The sequence below is a fragment of the Rhinolophus hipposideros genome, assembly GCF_964194185.1.
Source record: "Rhinolophus hipposideros genome assembly, chromosome: 3".
Taxonomy (NCBI): domain Eukaryota; kingdom Metazoa; phylum Chordata; class Mammalia; order Chiroptera; family Rhinolophidae; genus Rhinolophus; species Rhinolophus hipposideros.
The window spans coordinates 31,053,364-31,073,154 of record NC_138049.1 but is presented as its reverse complement, the minus strand read 5'-3'; the positions used below and the strand labels follow the sequence as shown (position 1 = coordinate 31,073,154).

At 36.1% G+C, this 19,791-nt stretch overlaps 1 protein-coding gene across 2 annotated transcripts in view; it reads left to right on the top strand.

Annotated features, from left to right (window-relative positions):
- The window catches only part of LAMA2 (laminin subunit alpha 2), a 531,205-nt gene that overhangs the window by 484,516 nt on the left and 26,898 nt on the right, over nt 1-19,791 (top strand). For both annotated transcript variants that reach the window (XM_081040014.1, XM_081040013.1), the window contains 5 exons: nt 273-417; nt 8,138-8,276; nt 13,201-13,321; nt 16,104-16,280; nt 19,428-19,576. In XM_081040014.1, the coding sequence (XP_080896140.1) occupies nt 273-417; nt 8,138-8,276; nt 13,201-13,321; nt 16,104-16,280; nt 19,428-19,576 (731 nt within the window). The remainder of the gene's footprint in view (nt 1-272; nt 418-8,137; nt 8,277-13,200; nt 13,322-16,103; nt 16,281-19,427; nt 19,577-19,791) is intronic.

Below are 19,791 nucleotides of genomic sequence, written 5' to 3'. Positions count from 1 at the left end.
CCACTTTATTGTTTAATATGTTTCAAAGGAACTCCTGTTATAAAAGGATACGTCTTAGTAATTCGGTTGTGACCATTTGCGCCATAATATTACACCTGCAAACATTTGCAAAATAGTAATACCAATTCAATTTTCAAAATGGATTTCAATTACAGATCAATACATTCAGTAATTTAGCCATAAGGCCCTATTATAAGCCCTACAAAGAAAGTGTATACCCATGTATTTCTCTCTGTATCTAATCACTGGTGTATTTTTTACTCTATTAATAGAAAGATTTCATGAGTGTGGAGCTCACTGATGGGCATATAAAAGTCAGCTATGATCTGGGTTCAGGAATGGCTTCCGTTGTTAGTAATCAAAACCATAATGATGGAAAATGGAAATCATTCACCCTCTCAAGAATTCAAAAACAAGGTGAGTTTCTGTACTAATAATGCACTATGAGCCTTAATCAGGCTCTCCAAAGCTCTCACGTACGTAATCATGACAAAGACCTTGTCTGTAATTTTAGTTACTCACAAATTCTGTGAAAAAATAATACAGTCATTTCTTTGGCTTAGATTATAGGTGGTTTAGGTTAGACATGAGTGATTGAAGAGCCAAATGGTTCTCTGTCATTTTCTTTTGAAACTGAGAGTTTAATTTCAAAGCCTAAAACTGTCTTACAACTTGTAAATTTATATCCGATAGTAGGTTTAAAAAGGTTGTGTGCTTTTTCTTTTCTTCTTATTTTGCCAAGTTGGTTCCCTTAGAGTATCCCACAGGTAGAATTTGTAGGAGTTTGTTAGAGCACAGCTAATAATGTAACATTTTTGTGGTTCCAAGACATTTTAAAAATATGTTCACAAACATTTCATTTGTTCATATAAGCAAGTGTTTTGTTCAAGTGTGAGAGGAGGGGAAACAGACTCAGACTTATATGTGGTTACAAATTATTTATGTATATATATATATATATATATATATATATATATGATCTCACCAGAAATCCAGAAATCCAAGTCTATTAGATCTTAGTGTGCTGCTATTGTTATTTAATTCTGTGTGCTATAGCATTACCAATATCTGCAAGTGAAACTTTGATACATTCGTTTATATAATTAGACTTATTTAACTTTGATCATGCCATTTCATGAAAATTTAGGTTTAGCTTGGAACCATCCTTCCTTCCTGCATTTAACAAATGTCTGCCAAGCATCAACTAAGTACTATACAAGAACTAAATGAAGTCTGTGACAAATTCTTAACTTCAAGGAAGTCTAATGGGGGAGACAGACAAGTAAATCCACACTTAGAGGATAGAAAACTAATTGCGGTATTGAGATACATACAGCAGGCAGGGAATCAGGCTAGGAATCCCAGAAGGGAGATATTTAAGTCAGAGAGGTCACCTCCCAGGCGAGTACCCCTGAAACACAATCAGAAGTTGAGGTGTTCCCTGCATGAAAAAGCACCTTTGGACATTTCAGAGTAGTGAGTTGTAAGTTTGGGGGTCTCAGAGAACATAACATCGTCACACATCATTTCCCAAATGCTTTTCCTCAGAATATGAACCCCTGGAGGAACTCCTCAGTTTGGATAAAAACTGTTTTTGTACTTATATAAATTGAAATACTGCTGAATACATTGTTCCCATGTAAGATAGATACAATGTACGTTGTGTGTTAGAGGCTCTGCATGGTAGTTAAGAATATTTAACTCTGTTTGGCCCAGCATTCCCCAAACATCTTTGATCACCCAGATTTTTCCATTTCTGCAATATTAGCATTCTGCTGAACACACTTTGGGAAATGCTTTAGGAACTACAAGTAAATCCACAGGCTAACAGAATGAGTATGGCAGAAAATTATTAGATGAGGCTAGAGAGATGACAGAGCCAGTTCAGAAGGGCTTTATGAGCTAAGCTAATGAGTTTCAGCTTTATCCTGAAAGTGATAGGGAACTAGTAAGAGTTTTAATCAAGGGCGTGACATTGTCACACATCAGATCTGTGCTTTAGTAAAGTTTCTTTAGCAGCAGCTTGAAAAGTAACATTTGTGATGATTTTAGATACTACAGTACGCAGTAAATCCAGGTGAAGAGTGAGAATGAAAGGAAAGAATGTCTCTCTCTCTCTCTCTCTCTCTCTCTCTCTCTCTCTCTCTCTCTCTCTCCCCTCTCCCCCCCCCTCCCTGTCTCTCTCTCTCTCTCTCCCTCCCTTTCTCTCTCTCTCTTTTTTTTTAAGGTGGGTGCAGCTCACAGTGGCCCATGAGGGGATCGAACTGGCAACCTTGGTGCTCCCAGCACCACACTCTAACCAACTGAGCTAAACAGCCACCCACCCCCACAGAGAGGAAAGAATGGAGTTGAAAGATACTCAATGTGGATGCTAAGTTTTGTTTTGTTTTGTTTTTTTAAAAAGATTATCAAAAATGATTCATTTTTTATTCGTTTTGTTTTCTTTTGTTTTTGCTTAAATACAAGAATATGGCAGTGCCATTTGCCAAGCTATTCATTACAGGAACAAGAACAGATTTTCTAGAAAATATGCTTTCTATTTTGAACAAGTTGTATTAAAGGTACTCTTCAGATCTTTAGCAGCCTAGGGAAGCTGTGTAATTGGCAGGCAATTAGTTTCACATATCTGAGGATCAGCAGAGCTCTAGGAGAGAAATGAATAACTTAGAATCATCATTGTGTTTTAAATAATTGTAGCTAATAGGGATGAGGAAAACCAAGCAGTTATATCTAGAATAAGATGATCTAAAACCCTGGAGCAAACAGCAATATTGAAACAATATAGTAAATGAAGACCCCCAAAGGGGGTAAGAGGTGTCTTTAAAGAAATAATCAGAGAAAGGAGAAATAAGGAAGGTAAATTTTCAGTAGACCAAACTGCAGGAAGAGACCAATTAGGTCCAATAATAATCTAGGCAGGAGATGAATGATGGCTGAAAGTAACAGTTGCAGTGGAATTTGACACTAGGGAAATGCAAAATACATCCACAATGTGATACCACTATACAGTTATTAGAATGTCTACAATTAAAAAGACTGAACATACCAAGGGCTGGCAAAGATGTGGAGCAACTGGAACGCTTATACGCTGCTGATGAGGGTGTAAAACGATACAGCCACATTGGAAAATAGGTGGGCAGTTTCTCAAAAGGTTAAATATATAACTACTATGGGAACCAGCCATTACACTCCTAAGTACCATGTTTCCGCCAAAATAAGACCTAACCGGAAAATAAGCCCTAGCATGATTTTTCCGGAGGACATCCCCTGAACATAAGCCCTAATGTGTCTTTTGGAGCAAAACTTAGTATAAGACCCAGTCTTATTTTCGAGGAAAGACAGTATTCATCCAAAACACATGAAAGCATATGTCCATGCAAAGTTTTGCACCACAATGTTCATAGCACCTTTATTTATGATGCTAAAAAAAATAAATAAATAAAACCCTCAAACATTCATAACATTTATCCATAGGTGAATGGGTATACAAATTGTTGTATACCACACAATGGAATACTATCTAGCAATAAAAACAATGAACTTTTTCTTAAATTAAAGGTAACTGGGGTGACAATTTTAGTAGAGTTACATAGGCTTCAGATGTACAATTCTGTAATACATCATCTATACATCACATTGTGTGCTCACCACCCAGAGTCAGTTCTCTTTCCATCACCGTATATTTGAACAGTGAACTTTTAATATGCACATAAAGTGAATGAATATCAAATAATCATTCTGAGTGAAAGAAAGCAGACAAAAAAGTACAGTCAAATTATATGGAAAATGCAAACTCACCTATAGTCACAACAGATAGAGTCTCCTTGTAGATGGAGTTAGGTAGGGAGGGGCAGGAAGGAAGGATGACAAAGGGGCATAAAGGAACATTTCGGGTGATGGATATGTTCATTTTCTTGATTGTGGTGATGGTGTCGTGGATGTTTACATATCTCAGAACTTGTTGATTTGGGCAAATTATACTAAGTCAATTATACTTGGGTAAAACTTTTTAAAAATAGGCTAGACATTAGAGTTATTTAGGAGATTACATTAGTAGGGCAGTTATTGATTAATTCAATATGGAATGGTGAGGAGAACATTAGGATGATTCTGTAATTTAGAAGAGTGAGTGTGGGTCATAGTGCCCCCAAATAATACAGATTTGGGAGTAAAAAGAATCATTTTGATTTGGAATATGCTTAGTTTAAAATACAATGGAGGTATAAAGATGATGGTGTCTCACCAGTTGAGTGTGGACTTTTAGGCAAAAATCAGGTTCAGGCATGTATATTTCTGAGTTGTTAACATATAGTAAACAGATAAAATCTTGAGTTTACTCAAATCATCAATAACCTGAGAAGTAGCCAAATGAAAACACGTTAGGGAACATAAGCACTTCAGAAGTGTTCAAAGAAGTAGGTCTCGGGGAAGGATACCGAGAATGAAGTTGGAAAGTTCAGTGGAGCTGGAGAGGTTGGCATTATGGAAGCCAAAAGAAGAAACGTCCTAGAAGGAAGGAAAAGTTAACAATATCAAATACTGCAGAGACATGGACTGAGATAAGGACCACAAGGATCCCATTGGGTTTGGATGTAGGGAGGTCACTTGCATTTTAGGGAGATCAGATTCCATAACTAGGAGAGGGATAGGAATTCAAATAAGGCTTCAGCAATGTGGGGCATTGCTCCTTTTCAGGGACCAGATTGGTTATTTTGTATTAATCTCAACTAATCTGTAAAAGCACAGTCCCTTGAAATTCAAATGCCTCCTTCAGGAAGCATTCTCCACCTTCTCTGAGAGTCAGTTAGTTGAACCACAGTCTACTGCGTACTAATAAAGAGTGCCAGATCCCCCATGTATGTTGATATGGACATAAAATGGAGAAAGATCCTTTAGATTATCAATGGACTAAGAGAGAGAAGAATAGAATTATCAATGTGAAAACAATTTGTTTTGTTTTGTTTTTTAAACTTTTATTTATTTTAAGTGTGGTTTTCCAGCGCCCATCAGCTGAAGTCAAGTGGTTGTTTCAATCTAGTTGTGAAAGGCTCAGCTCACATTGGCGCACGTGGGGATTGAACCGGCAACATTGTTGTTCAGAGCACAGCACTCTAACCAACTGAGCTAACCAGCTACCCCAAAATAATTTGTTTATAACAACTAAGCATTGATTATAAAATGCTGGTTAAGCCCTTACTCTGGGGCTAGTACTTAATAAAACCATTTTTCCCCTGCTTACTTATAAATAATGTCTGAAATTTTATGTTAATAGCTATTCTGTAAGGGAAAGAAGTAGGGTAAGAAATAAAAGTAAGTGTTAGCATTTCATTGCAGTACCCACTTCATCGCTATCACTCATGAAGGATAAAGCCTTTCCTTTAAATCAGTAAAAATGTGCCATCCTGTGTCTCTTTGCCAGAGTTAACACTTGGGCCAGTGAGTTTCAGCTCAATTGTGTTTTTGCTCTTGAATCAGTTTTTCTTAGAATGACTTCTAAAAATGCATATATTCAGTCAGAGAGAAGGAGGAAAACTACCTCCAGTCACGAGCTTGTCTGAGATAGAGGCAGGATCTCATTTTCACAGACACCATTGAAATATGTGCCAGGTCTGTAGAAAGAGGCTATTTCCATGTTACAGTCAACGGCCCAGTATGAAAACTTCATTGTTGATCTGAATAAAAAAGAAATATGTATGAAAAAGTCTTGAAAACAGTTTTGTTGTTTTCGTTTTTAACTTCTAAACCATTTTTTAAGGTTTTATTTTTTAAATTTAATTTTACTATTAGTTTCCAGTGTACAAAACAACATAATGATTAGACAATCACACCCCTCACAAAGTATAACTCCATCAAATCTACTACCCCTCTGACATTGTACAGAGCTATTATAATACCATTGTGTATTCCCTATGCTGTACTTTACATCCCGTGATTACAACTATACACACACATACACACACACACGGTGCCAAAAAAATGTATATACTTTTAAGAAAGAAAAAAAAAACTATTAAAATTGTAATACTCAGTGTCTACCAATAAAAAAAGATGAATACAGGTCACATTTGAATTCTACAATTACAAGAGGTGCTCAAAGTTGTTACCATCAGTGCCCAGACACTTCTGATTACGGCAAACTACTGCTTGAGCAATGCTGACCAAAGCATCCAAAGTGTCCACGTGTATCACTGCACATGCCATTTCAATTTCTTTCTGAAGTATCACAAGTGTAGCCGGTTTTCTACCGTACACCACACCCTTTAAGGTCTCCCATAAGTAGAAGTCAAGGGGTGTTAAGTCAGAAGAATGTGGAGGAAACTCAACCACACCTCTTCATCCTATCCATTGTCCTGGCAAATTCTCAGCGAGTTAAGCTCTTACATCTCGGTGGAAGTGCAATGACAACTGGACAAACTGTGCTTCCACTATTTTCTTTGACTTTCCTTCCTGTCGCGTGGTGATTCTAGCATTCAATTGTTTAATGCCATCTGTTGAGCGAACATTGCTACCTTAATTCAATTCAACTTTGAAAAGTAATACATAGATAACAGCTCTTTAAATGTGTATACGTTTTTTTTGGCACCCTAACTATATAATTTCAATACTATTTTATATTAGTTTCAGGTGTACAGCACAGTGGTTAGTCATTTATATTATCTATGCAGTGATCCCCCCAATAAGTCCAGTACCCATCTGACACTGTGTAGTCTTTACAACATTATGGATTATATTCCCCATACTGTAGTTCACATCCCTGTGACAGTTTTTTTATTTTTAATTTTAGCCACCAGTCACAACAAAACAATATGTGTGTATGAAATTAATATGTGTATAAAAGTAATTAAATTTTAAAATCCTACTTTGCTCAATATTTTTAATAGGACAGTTATTTTTTAGGGTTTGTTGTCATTTGTTTATTTTTATAAAACTCTATTTGAGGATTTGAGGTCTTAATAGGTTTGGATGTTTTATTTTGGTCTTTTTTAAAGGCAATTATGTTTGGTTTTATTGACGATGCTTCCTTATGGAATGGAAGGGCTACAAATTACAATGGAATTTTGGATTTGATATTTCTGTTTCTTTTCCAAACAACACTCTTCTAAAAATTAATGAGTGTGTGTGTGGGGGGGAATAACATTGTTCCATGGTCAAATAAATCTGGGAAATACTTCTTGCTCTATGTCCCTCTGTTGGAGCATCACATTGCATATTAGCATGTTGAAAGATCTGGGCAGCCATACAACTAAGATATAGCAAGGGTGCCAAAAAATGTATACACGTGACTTGTATTCATCTTTTGTTATTGGTATATATTGAGTACTACAATTTTGATACAGTTTTTCCTCTCTTAAAATGTGTATACATTTTTTTTTGGCACCCTCTGTATGGGAAGCCATTAAAGTCGGAGTCTAAGCAAATATTATAGTGAGAAAGCACATCATTTAGTAAGAATCTAGCTTGCTTCCTCAGAATAAAGTTGGGTATCAATGAGAGAAGGGGTCCCCATTTGCTTTCTGAGCAAAGCAGTTTAAACAGAGAAGTACCTGTCTTTTTTCCTTTTCCTTTCTATTTCTGAATTCTTGCCCTCATCATATTAGAAATACCTTTAAGACCTAGACATGAAGACTGTACCTCTCTCACAACACTCAGCATCTTCCATCAAAATATAATTTACAGAGGACATGGACCCCATCATCTTTCAAAAGCAAACAATCCCATCTCTTCATTTCCATGCACAACCATCCCATCCACATAACTATGAGGATGAGCCTAAGCCCCAGTACTTCTGTGGATACTGAAATGTACAGAAGGAGCCACAGATTCAGTATATTTCTAATTAATAATCTAACTCCTAATTAGATGTTTTCTGAGTATTAGTTAATTATCTTACTTTATTTTTTAACTATCTATATTACACAAATCTATGTCAAATGGTTGTATTATGTCCATCTACCTAAAATTCTCTTTTATTTTGATTGGTTTGCCTTCACTGGTGTTCAGGGTATTATTTTTATGCTCTCTTTGTGAATAGTTTAATAACATATCTTATTAATGTTACTGCAATAATTAAATAGCAGTGGTGATAAAGATGTGGTTGGTATCGCTCATATAAAGTGTTAAACTTTCTCCTTTACAGCCAACATATCAATTATAGATATAGATACTGACCAGGAGGAGATCATAACAACTTCATCTTCTGGAAACAATTTTGGTCTTGACTTGAAAGCAGATGACAAAATATATTTTGGTGGTCTGCCAACGCTGAGAAACTTGAGGTAATTCAGTGCATTTTTAGAGCTAAGGATTAAGTTTTAATTAAATGGCCACTATCCTCACTGAAGTTCTGAAGTTTAATTACAACAGGAATGTCATATAACCTTTAGTTGCAGAGAGGCCTAATCAAAAAAATCATGTTGCATGTTAGAACAACACCAGGATTTAAAAACCAAAGGAGTAATTTGATATCTTTGTTGAAGAGATGGATTAGAATCACTGTTTCCGTATATTCACCTGATGAAAAGAATTATAAAAGTAATTAAAGGTGGAAACTAGAGTTGGATGTGGGTCTTGTAATTGCTGTTCTTCTTGCACATTCATTGGAGATAATGGCACTCTGACATTGCTTAGTGTTCTGAAAATTAGTGTTCCAGGATGCTGCAAGTATAACCTATTTTCTTGCTAAGCATTAGCATGATAATGGTGTATTGGAGCTTTCCCATATGCCTAGTGCTAAAACTATATTAGTTATTCTCATGCCCATGCCAACATTTCTTTTTTCACCTTCACATATGTTTTTTTAGATTACAGGATGGGGAGATATATTTAGCTCATAGTTGAGTTAGTTCAAAAAATAAATACAAGTAACCAAAAAATGTTAGAAAATATTTCATGTGATATTTAATTGATTTACTGCTTGTCATAAAACATCTTATAATAAATTAGTTATAGGGTAGTCGACACTTACTAAATGTTAATAGAATTTAATTAAAATGGAATGAATTGGTTTGGTTAAACCCTAAGAATTCAATACAAGGAGGCTACCATGCTTTTAATGTCTGTTTTATTTAGTTAGTTTTTACTAGTTAAGAAAAGTCCTGCTTAGGTGTTGCTACTCTGAAAAGACATGTTACAAATGGAAGGGTCTCAGAATAACCAAAAAAATATGCTAAGCAATTATTTACATATTTCCCAAATGAAACTTCAGTCTCATTTATGATAGCTAGCATGCAGACTTAGATTTACTCTTCTCCCTGTATCTAAACTCATAGACCAGGCAACTGTGTAATTACAAGTCTTTCAATGGTATTAGGTTGGTGCAAAAATACTTGCAGTTTAAAAAGTTAAAAATAATTGCAAAAACAGCAATTACTTTTTCACCAATCTCTAAGTTGATCTATAAGTTAATAAACTTCATGGTGCAGATAAACTGGCTCAGCATTTATCTACATTATGAGGTATTTGCGTTAGGAATATAGATTTAAAGGATCTGGTCAGAAAAAATTGTGCAGATCAAATGTATTTGAATAATGACATTGTTATTCATTCAACATGTGTCAGTTGAGCATCTGCTATATGCTGGACACCATATAAATAGTAAGGATCCAGCAGTTGTTCACGTCTAAGATTTACTTTGCAAAATCAGCAACTGAATTCTCTATGAGTAAATTAAATATAATCAAAATAAGGCTATGCAAACATACCTTCATTTATTCTATTGATGAGTTGGTTTTAATTACCATAAAGTGATATTTAGGAATTATGTATAAAGGTGTATATGTTGACTTTATTGAGATGAGTATATTATTTTCAAATTAATCTAACGAGTCTTTATTGCGAAGATGTTTTTACTTTCACAGTATAGCGTTTTATAAATATAATTTTATGGTATGGCACGTTATTTTAAAATAATCTTTAGACATATTTTGACTAATCAAGAAGCCGTGTGTTCATGGTTAGCTGTTATTTTGCCCACAGACAGGATCTTAATATGATAAAAGTACAAAAGATGTGGTAAATATAAAAGATTTTACGTATGTTAAGTTTAAGCTGTTTGAGAGGCAATATTTGTAAGCTACTTATAAATACTACAGCGTAGCAACATTTGTACATTTTTCCATTCATAAGATTGAGAGAAATGAGTACTTTAAATTCATATCCCAAAATAAAAAAATTTCCAAGAAAATAATGGGGGAAATAGTCGTCATTTCACTAATGTCACTGTCATCAAGGGCACATGTCTGTTTTCTGTGCTGTCGATTTTTAAATTCCTTTTCTTTGAAGATCCCTCTGAGGTGCTTTTTTAGAAATATTTACTATTAAAGTTTATTGTTTTACTAAGTGAAAATATAATTATAAGTAAATTATGTTTTTTGTTTTTTTCTCTTCCGTTTGACCTAGTATGAAAGCAAGGTAAAATTTAAATTCATGCATGTTTTCTTCAAGTGCATGGGTTGGGTAAATGGGGCTTCTTAGATAAAGCAGCGGTGCAGAAACAGAGAGACACCTATGCAGCTTTATTCATAGTACATTCCATGAGCAAGTAATGCATTCTGGGATAGTTTCCACGCTGCCCATTGCTTTCAAAGATGCTGCTGCTTATCCACCATTAAATGGGCTGCCACTGGACTCATTCCACCAGCTGTGATAACGGATTTGCTCTGCTTATTTGTTCCACTGCCTGCGCATAGTGCCCCCTAGTGCACACACTGAGCAGCACACACGCAAATGGCAGCTGGTCAGGTTTTGGGGCACAATGTAGTTCTGGGGAACAGAGAGCCAAACGTCTCTGAGGTTGAGTCCCGGACTCTGATCTCTCCTACCATGCTGTCTGCTGAAAAATCAACCTGTGCTCCCACATGCTTACCATTGCCTTGTTGCTTTTTGCAAGCCTACAAATATGCAAACATTTACATGGCCCTTGCACCTCTTGGCAAAGCTGCTGATTTCTTGCCATGTTTATTTAGAATTAGCTCTGGATCCAGATAAAAGGAATTTCTGGAAATTCTATGTTTACTACAGGTGTTTGCATTTAACAGTAAAGAAGTTTGCGGACAGTCCCCTAACTTCTCAGGAAGCATTTTTGAGCGTTTTGATTCCTATTTACATGAAAGCTTTGAGCAGCAGGCCTCTGTCAGTGGTCGATTAAACCCCAGAGATGTGCAGGCTGGCTCACGCTGGCTAGAGCTCAGGCCTGGCATTTTGGTGTTTGCCTAACCGTGCCATATTTCTGGAAAGGAGATAATGAAGCTGAACTGGTCCAACAAAATTTTAAAGGAAAAAACAGACTTTTCATGCCAGAAATTAGAATACTATGTAGAAATGAAAGTTTAAAAAAAAAATCCAAGTTGTTTTTATCACGATGCAGTTATGAGATCCGTCTTGCTGTTTGCTGAGATGGCTAAAAGGCAGAGGCTGGCTTTCAATGGAAGTATATGATAATAAACTCTGGCATGACACTGTGTAGCTTTGTAACTTTGCCTTTGAGGCAAACAAAAAAAATAGAGGCCTGTGCTTACCATTAGGAGTTTGTTCACCATATGTGGCTGTTTATCCCCTGTGATTTCTATAACATTGAGCTGGCTAAATCATTGTCTTTTGAAATGGTTGTATTTCCATAAAACAGTGAAATATGTAACTTGTAGGAATGATTTACTTTATTGATAAGATCTCAGAAAAAAATATTGTGGTAAATCAGCCTTCCTCTAAAGAAAAATATGGAAACAAATGAACACTGCAAATGAAATTCATTTATTCCCTCCCTTTATACACTAAGAATATGAGCAAGAGTCTCACCTTCTAGTCGGGCATGCTATACATAATAACCAACTAAAACAGAAGGATAAGACCTTGGCAACAAGGGGAAATGATCAGATAAAATGATCAGTTCCAGAGAGAGAGGAAAAAATAGAAAAAATACCTGGCATGACATAAATCACTCGCTATATACACTGCGAGGATCTGATTTGCTTTCCCACCTGTTTTTCCTCATGTGTTTTTTAAAACAACATAAAAAGGGAATCGTGGCATCATGGCACAATGTGGGGAGAATTAATTATTATCCCAAGAAATATAATATTTTGGTGTTAATTGGACAGTTTTTACAAACGCAGCAATGTATTATTTTTTTTCTATCCTTGTACACCTGCATTATCCAATATGGTAGCCACTAACTACAGTGGAGATTTAACTTTGAATTAAATAAAATTAACTAATAATCTTCAGTTTGTCATTCACATAAGCTACATTTCAAGTGTTGATGGTGACCTGTGGCTAATAACTATTGATTGGACAGTACAAAACAAAATATTTCTATCATCACAGAAAATTCTGTTGGACAGCACTGCTATAAACTCAATAAAGAAGTGTCATCGTTATTGACATCATGCTAGCTTACGTTTATTGAGCACTTATTGTGCACTAGCAAGTTTATCCATTTTAAAGAGTTAGTGAGCAAAATGTATGCATGTAAGTGTAGTTAGTGTATAGAAGACATTTTCAATTTTATTGGAAAAATTAAAATATGTTTTGTGCCTTTGACTGCTTTATTTTGTTATTGCTCCAATATAGAATAAGAACTTTGGGGTCAATCTGTAAATCCAATTATCTTTTTTTAGACTACATAAATCAAAAAAAAAATGTTTCTTAGGCTTTTTTGTTTTTAGTTAAAAAGCTTTAAAGAGAAATATAATATTATCTTTTTCTTCAGCTACCACCCCTAACTTGTCTCAATGACAAAAATGTTTTATTTTCAAAATAACTGTTTCCACATTTTTTTCCGAAATTTTGAGGAAGATTTTATTTAACTTGTTTTGGTATGTGGTTTGATTATGCTGCCTGCACAATTGTCTGCTTTTTGGTGGGAAGAAAAAGGTACAGTTTATTATGCATATGATGAGCCGAAGAAGTCAGTTAATTCCTGTACCTTGTAGTATTTACATGCTGTGGGTGAGATTATTTTTTTACAGGAGAGGTAGTAGAACTCCATAAAAATTCCTTCTGCAGGCTGGTATTAACATCCACTGAATCCAACCAGTAGATTATGGAAGCATAGTTTGCTGGGTACACGTGTGCACAGTTTGAGAAATGTGTGCCTGCCTGTGTGTCAGTTTGCTCTGTATGGATTGTGTCCAGTGGTCGCAGACGCTGTACTGCCCTTGCCTGAATAATGTTGCTTTTGTTTTCCTTGTAAATTTTCAACAGGCCAGAAGTAAATTTGAAGAAATATTCTGGCTGCCTCAAAGATATTGAAATTTCAAGAACTCCATATAATATACTCAGTAGCCCTGATTATGTTGGTGTTACCAAAGGATGTTCCCTGGAGGTTGGTTTGTTTTTACTGACTTCCTAAATACATTCATATCAGATTTCACTTACTTATTTGGGTGTTCTTACAGGGACCAGTCCCTTGTTAATATGTTTTAAATTCTGACTGACCCTAGTCTTAACTAGGTGTAAATGATAAAGCAAGATTGAAGCACTTCTGTAAATTACCATAATCGATTGAACTTAGGAAACATTATTATGAAGACCCAAAACTGTGAGCCAATTTCCCATATGTATACTACTTCATAGCACAGCTTTTCAATAGTCTTTTCTGGGTCTCTCTTCCTTTCCAATGATGGTAATTTTCCTCATGTTTATCATTTGTTTTAGATTTATCATAGCTTTAAGTATTATATCTAGCTTTTCTGGAGAATGTTAGGCATTTACACAAATAGTTAGTAATAATTCACACCGTAATCATTAGTGCATAGCATCTTGTCTAGGGCTTGGAAGTCAAACTTCCCTTTCTTTAAAAATGACTGGAAACCATCTACAAAGACTGGTCTTTGACGTGATTGCAAAGTCCCTTGTTTTCAGGTATCTTCAGTATCTTCTCATTGCTGCCAAAGCAGCCCAGCAGCCCCTTGATACTTGACTATTCTGATTCTTCGATAGGGGCTGACCTACTTGAGAGAGAAACGCACAGGTCCCAGCTCCGCTCTCTCAAAATATCTATAAGCAAGAGCCAACAGTCGTCAGCAAATATTAGTGAGAATTTTATCTGAATTCTGAAATTGATTTTCTTCAAAATTGAGTTTCTGAAATTGAATTGAATTGAAATTGAGTTTCTTCAAAAAAGAAAATGTTATATATACCATACTTAAAATTTTAATTACCCTGATATGGCACAACTATTCATTTTAGCTACTTCCTTCAATTAAAATTATTTTAAAGCATCGCAAGGGGAAATGAATAGTGAACACAAAAAGAAAAAGTGAATCCACCAATGAGACATCAGGTTTAAAGACTGGAACAAAACTTTCAGGGTCTTTATTGTGCTAAGTTACAGCCTCCGATTTAGAATTAGACACAGACATCCATCCTGAGCAGTTTAGGAATAAGGAAAAAGGAAATACATAATTCTGGACAGAGTCTCCAAGAATCCATACTGACGTCTTTAAGTTTTACTGACAGTTTTACTCTACCAAAGCTTAACTCTCATCCACATACAAAAAAAATGTATACATGAGGATGGAAAATTGTCCAGAGATTGAATAGCCTATATGTGTGGAAATGATTACTCTGTAAAGGAACTTTTCAGTAACCAGGAATTATTTTTGCAACTAAAGTATGAGGTACAAATTTGATGTGGATAAATATTGGAAAGTCTATACAGTAGTTTTATCTAAACTATCTAAAACTCTATGATTTGAATATTGGAATAAGAAGTAGATTATATATTTTATAACACTTATGTCACTTTACTGGGCCTGAAACACCGTGAAAAAAAATATCCTGCATTAATGGATTCCTTACTTCGACTCCAGCAAAATTCAGGCCTTTTATTTTATTGTTTTTAGAGATTTTTATTAAAATATAGCTAACATACAATATTATCTTAGTTTCAGGTATCCATTGTAGTTATTCAACAGTACCCACGTAGAGTTATTACCACATTATTAATTATTTTCCCTATGCTAAAGATAGATGGGAGGGGGTTGGGGGCTGGCTGAAAAAGGTGAGGGGATTAAGAAATACAAATTGGTAGTTACAAAATAGTCAAGGGGATACAAAGTACAGGGAATATAGTCAATAATATGGTAATAACTGTGTATAGTGCCAGGTGGTATTAATAAGGGGGATCACTTCCAAAATTCAAGCCTTTTAAAATGAGCATTTTAAACACTCTAAATGCCCAACTACATGGGTTTGCTTAAATAAATCCTAGCACATTCATACAATAGAATGTCCTCCCGCCATTAAAAATGATGATGCAATCTGTGATGACTGACAGAGAGCAATCTCCGACATATGTCATGAAAAAAACAAGTTACAAATAAACATGCCCGTCCTGGTCCAGTGTATGTATGGACAGCAGCAGAGAGGAAGTAGGCTAGGTTGTGAAAGAGAAATGAGTGAATACATGCAACAATGAGTAAATGAATCAATTCTAAAGACTAGTTGCTTCTACACAGCTTTGAGATGGGAATATGATTTTTACTTTCTCTCATTTGTACTTTGTTACTGTCTAAAATGTTACTGTTTTAATATATGATCAGCAAGGACACTTTCATCTTGAGAAGAAAACTGGACTATGAAATGTTTGGTTCATTTTTTTTTAAATTTGGAATTTTAAAAACTTCCCCTAGAGTGTATTTATGCATTTGATAGCAGTGAGCATTTTCCTGTGGGCTCATCACTAAGGAAGAATGCAGTCAGAGACCATGGTCAGACTCAGCTGTAAAACAAATAGTCGACTGAGCGTAATCAAGGGATTAATTACAGTTTTCAAGGGAGATTTTGCAAGATAGATTTAAACCAAAAGAAAATTTTATCTATCGAAGATAATCTTCTCTATTTTAAATCAAAAGTTCTAGAATAAAAACAGAGCCCAGAATCTTTGTTTTAACCCCAACTGCTCAAAAAAAATTCAGTTAGAGCTGGAAATAGTGTTTCTTCAGCTGCTCTTAAGCTCTCTATGTGACTACGGGTTTTCATGCTTTCTAAAACTACAATGTATTCCATAACATTGAGCTCATTGAGGAGGGTGAGTGAGGTGGAAAAATTAATTTAAATTTTCATTTCTAATTCGTCCGTGGCTTCTCTACCTTTGCCTACAGAACGTTTACACAGTTAGCTTCCCCAAGCCAGGTTTTGTGGAGCTGTCCCCTGTGCCAATTGATGTGGGAACAGAAATCAACCTGTCCTTCAGCACCAAGAATGAATCTGGGATCATTCTCTTGGGAAGTGGAGGGACACCAGCACTACCCAGGAGAAAACGAAGGCAAACTGGACAGGTACCCTCACCTCCAGTTAATAATGCATTTTCCCTAATGCTAATATAACGCAATTATTATTTAAAGAGATTGGTGAGGCACTTTTTAAGGTTTATAAATTGCTTTTATATTTTTAGATTCGCATTATTTGTTTTTGCTATCATCTTCTTAGGGCAATTATCTCCACTAGGATTTTCCTGTTGCTCAATTCCAGGTGCAGTCACACTTATAGTCACACCTATATTTCATATGGGTTTATCATACGTGTGTGTGTGTGTGTGTTCATTACTAGGAATATTTTTCAACCATTAAAAGGATGACATTTTGTCATTCGCAACAATATGGACCTTGAGGGCATTATGCTAAGTGAAATAGGTCAGACAGAGAAAAACAAAACCATATGATCTCAATTATGTTTTGAATCTTTTTTTTTTAAGATTTTATTGGGGAAAGGGAACAGGACTTTATTGGGGAACAGTGTGTACTTCCAGGATTTTTTCCATGTCAAGTTGTTGTTCTTTCAATCATAGTTGTGGAGGGCGCAGCTCAGCTCCAGGTCCAGTTGCCGTTGCTAGTTGCAGGGGGCGCAGCCCACCATTCCTTGCGGAGTAGAACTGGCAACCTTGTGGTTGAGAGGATGCGCTCCAACCAACTTAGCCATCTGGGAGCTCAGTAGCAACTCAGCTGAAGGTGCCATGTTCAATCTTAGTTGCAGGGAGCGGAGCCCACCATCCCTTGCAAGACTCAAAGAATTGAACTGGCAACCTTGTGGTTCAGAGCCCAGTGGCCCATGTGGGAGTCGAACTGGCAGTCTTTGGCATTAGGAGCACGGAGTTCCAACTGCCTGAGCCACCAGGCCGGCCCTATATGTTGAATCTCATAGATATAGATAACAGATTGGTGGTTGCCAGAGACAGTGGGTGGAGGACAGGTGAAATGGGTGAAGGGGATCCAAAGGTACGAACTTCCAGTTATAAAACAAGTAAGTCATAGGGATATAATATACAGCATGGCAAATAAAGTTAATAATACTGCATTGCTTATTTGAAAGTTGCTAAGAGAGTAGGTCTTAAAAGTCCTCATCACACACACAAAAAAAATTCTGTAATTTTGTGTGGTGATGGATGTTAACTACATTTATTATGATGATCATTTTGCAATATATACAAATATCAAACCATTATGCTGTACACCTGAAACTAATACAATGTTGTATGTCAATGATACCTCAAAAAGAAAAAGAAAAAGAAGAGGGAGAAAGAGGGCTCTTCTCCACGTACAGGCACCGAGGACCATAGGAGAACACAGTGAGAAGGTGGCTGTTTGCAATCTAGCAGGAGGGTTTACACCACTACCTGACCATGCTGGCACCCTGATCTCAGTCTTCCAGCCTCTAGAACTATGAGAAAATAAATTGATATTGTTTAGGAATGATGATGATGATGATGATGATGATGATGATGATGATGATGATGATTTTTAAAAAGCAAGGGAATAAAATTCATGTTAGTGGTTACTTCTAAAATGAGAAAACTGGGGGATGGGGTGGGGAAGAAGCTCACAAGAGATACTTCCTAACCTAAGTGGTTACCAATTTTCAGATATTCATTGAATTGTAAGTTGTAGACATAGCTGCATCATTTACATGTATGTTCCTTATATTGTGAGGAATGTATTAAATAGTCATAATAAAAAAATCTTTTTTGAAGAGTAGAGGGAGAGAAGGTGTTATTTTATCTTTTGCCTTACTGCATATAAGCACTGAATACATATAAAATATAAATGCTGTCCTAAATTCTTTATCTTTTAATCCTAAAAGATAAAATTGTTTTCTGACTCTTCCAAATCAGAAGCTAATTATAGTAAGAACCAAAATCATACATTCTGAAATAGATTTCCACTAAAGGATATTTATTTCCTAGGTCATTGTGAAATAATTAAGCATCAACTATTGGGTCCCAATTTCTTTTCATCAGGACTATATAAACTTGAGTGGCCAGCTTTCAGGATAGTTCTTAACATAGAGCATGATTCTATTGAAACAATTAAAACGAGACAATATTAAGTACGATAAGTACAAAGTAAATTAGAAATAACATGTTAATGTTTCAACATTCTAATGATAATGAACACTAAGCTTTTAAAATCTCATAGTAAATACTGTCTGAAAGAGGAAACAATGGTAAATAGTTCATGTCTGTTATAGAATCAATGCTGATTAAACAGACATATTTTTCAAACTAACAGTTTTGATACCCATTGGGTTATTTATGATTATGTTCTGCTAAAAGGGTTTGAGACATCAATTAATCAATCAGGTAAGAAAATTTTTAATTGAATGAGTAGTTTGCAGTGGCCCCTTTGATGGATGGTGAGCACTAATCCAATCTTGTGGACATTTTGTGTTGGACACACGGCTACAGACAATTTAGTAAATCAGTGGAGACAGGATGTTTGATTGAAACCATCTCCATCACCGCAGGTGACTCGTGGAAGATTATTGTGCAGCGGTGCCCCTGTGTTCATCAGAAAGGGAGCACACGTGGAATCAGCTTTGGGGACCAGGACTGCATTCAAGCTCCCTGGGGTTCATAATCTGATCTCAGAGCCACACTGGTTGCCATAGTAACAGTAGCAAGAAGAAAGCAGGCATGTTTGTGGATGAAAAATTGTCTTCCTTCCTTTCTAAATGAGGGAGACACGTTACCTGTTGGTGATAGTAACCTATTCCACCAGCTTAGAGAACAAACTAAAGTCTAAGTGCTCAAAATGCCATGAGCTTGGGAGTCAGACCTGATTTCCAGAGGCTGACTGTCCACTTGTGAATCTGAGGGAGAGGGATTTTGTGGACACCCTTTGTTTTCTGATGGGTTTTGTGAGTGAGAGACTCAATGCAAGCCCAGCTGTTACCTTCAGCCTCGCAAATCTGCTTTGCAGAGACTGCGATATTACTACACCCACATTCCACATCATCTAACAAGCAAAAATGGTAAATGATTGAAAAGCTATTTCCAGCTGCCTTCAGTATTCTGTTTAAGAAAATGTTGAGTCTTAACTTCTCGGGTAAGATCTCAGAGCCAATAAATCTGCAGTTCTGTCAGAGAACCTCTAATGCTAACTCATAGAGGAGACTCCTCTCTAATCTTGAATAACCATTTGCTATTGCAGGCCTATTACGCGATATTCCTGAACAAGGGCCGTCTGGAAGTGCATCTCTCCACAGGCGGACGAACAATGAGGAAAATTGTTGTCAAACCAGAGCCAAGTCTGTTTCACGATGGGAGAGAACATTCCGTTCACGTAGAGAGAACTAGAGGGTAACAATAGCCCTAGAGAACTTACTGTCATAACTAACATGTTCTCCTTTGCAGCAGTCGTCTCTGACTGGGCCTTTGTGTGGATGGACATATGATGCGTCGCCAAACTATCAAATAGCTTAATTTTTTCTCCTTTACACTTCATCCTTCAGAAACCTCATTTACCTGGGCCCTTAGGAGTTCTACTCTTAACATTTTTATTCAGTGCAGTTCTC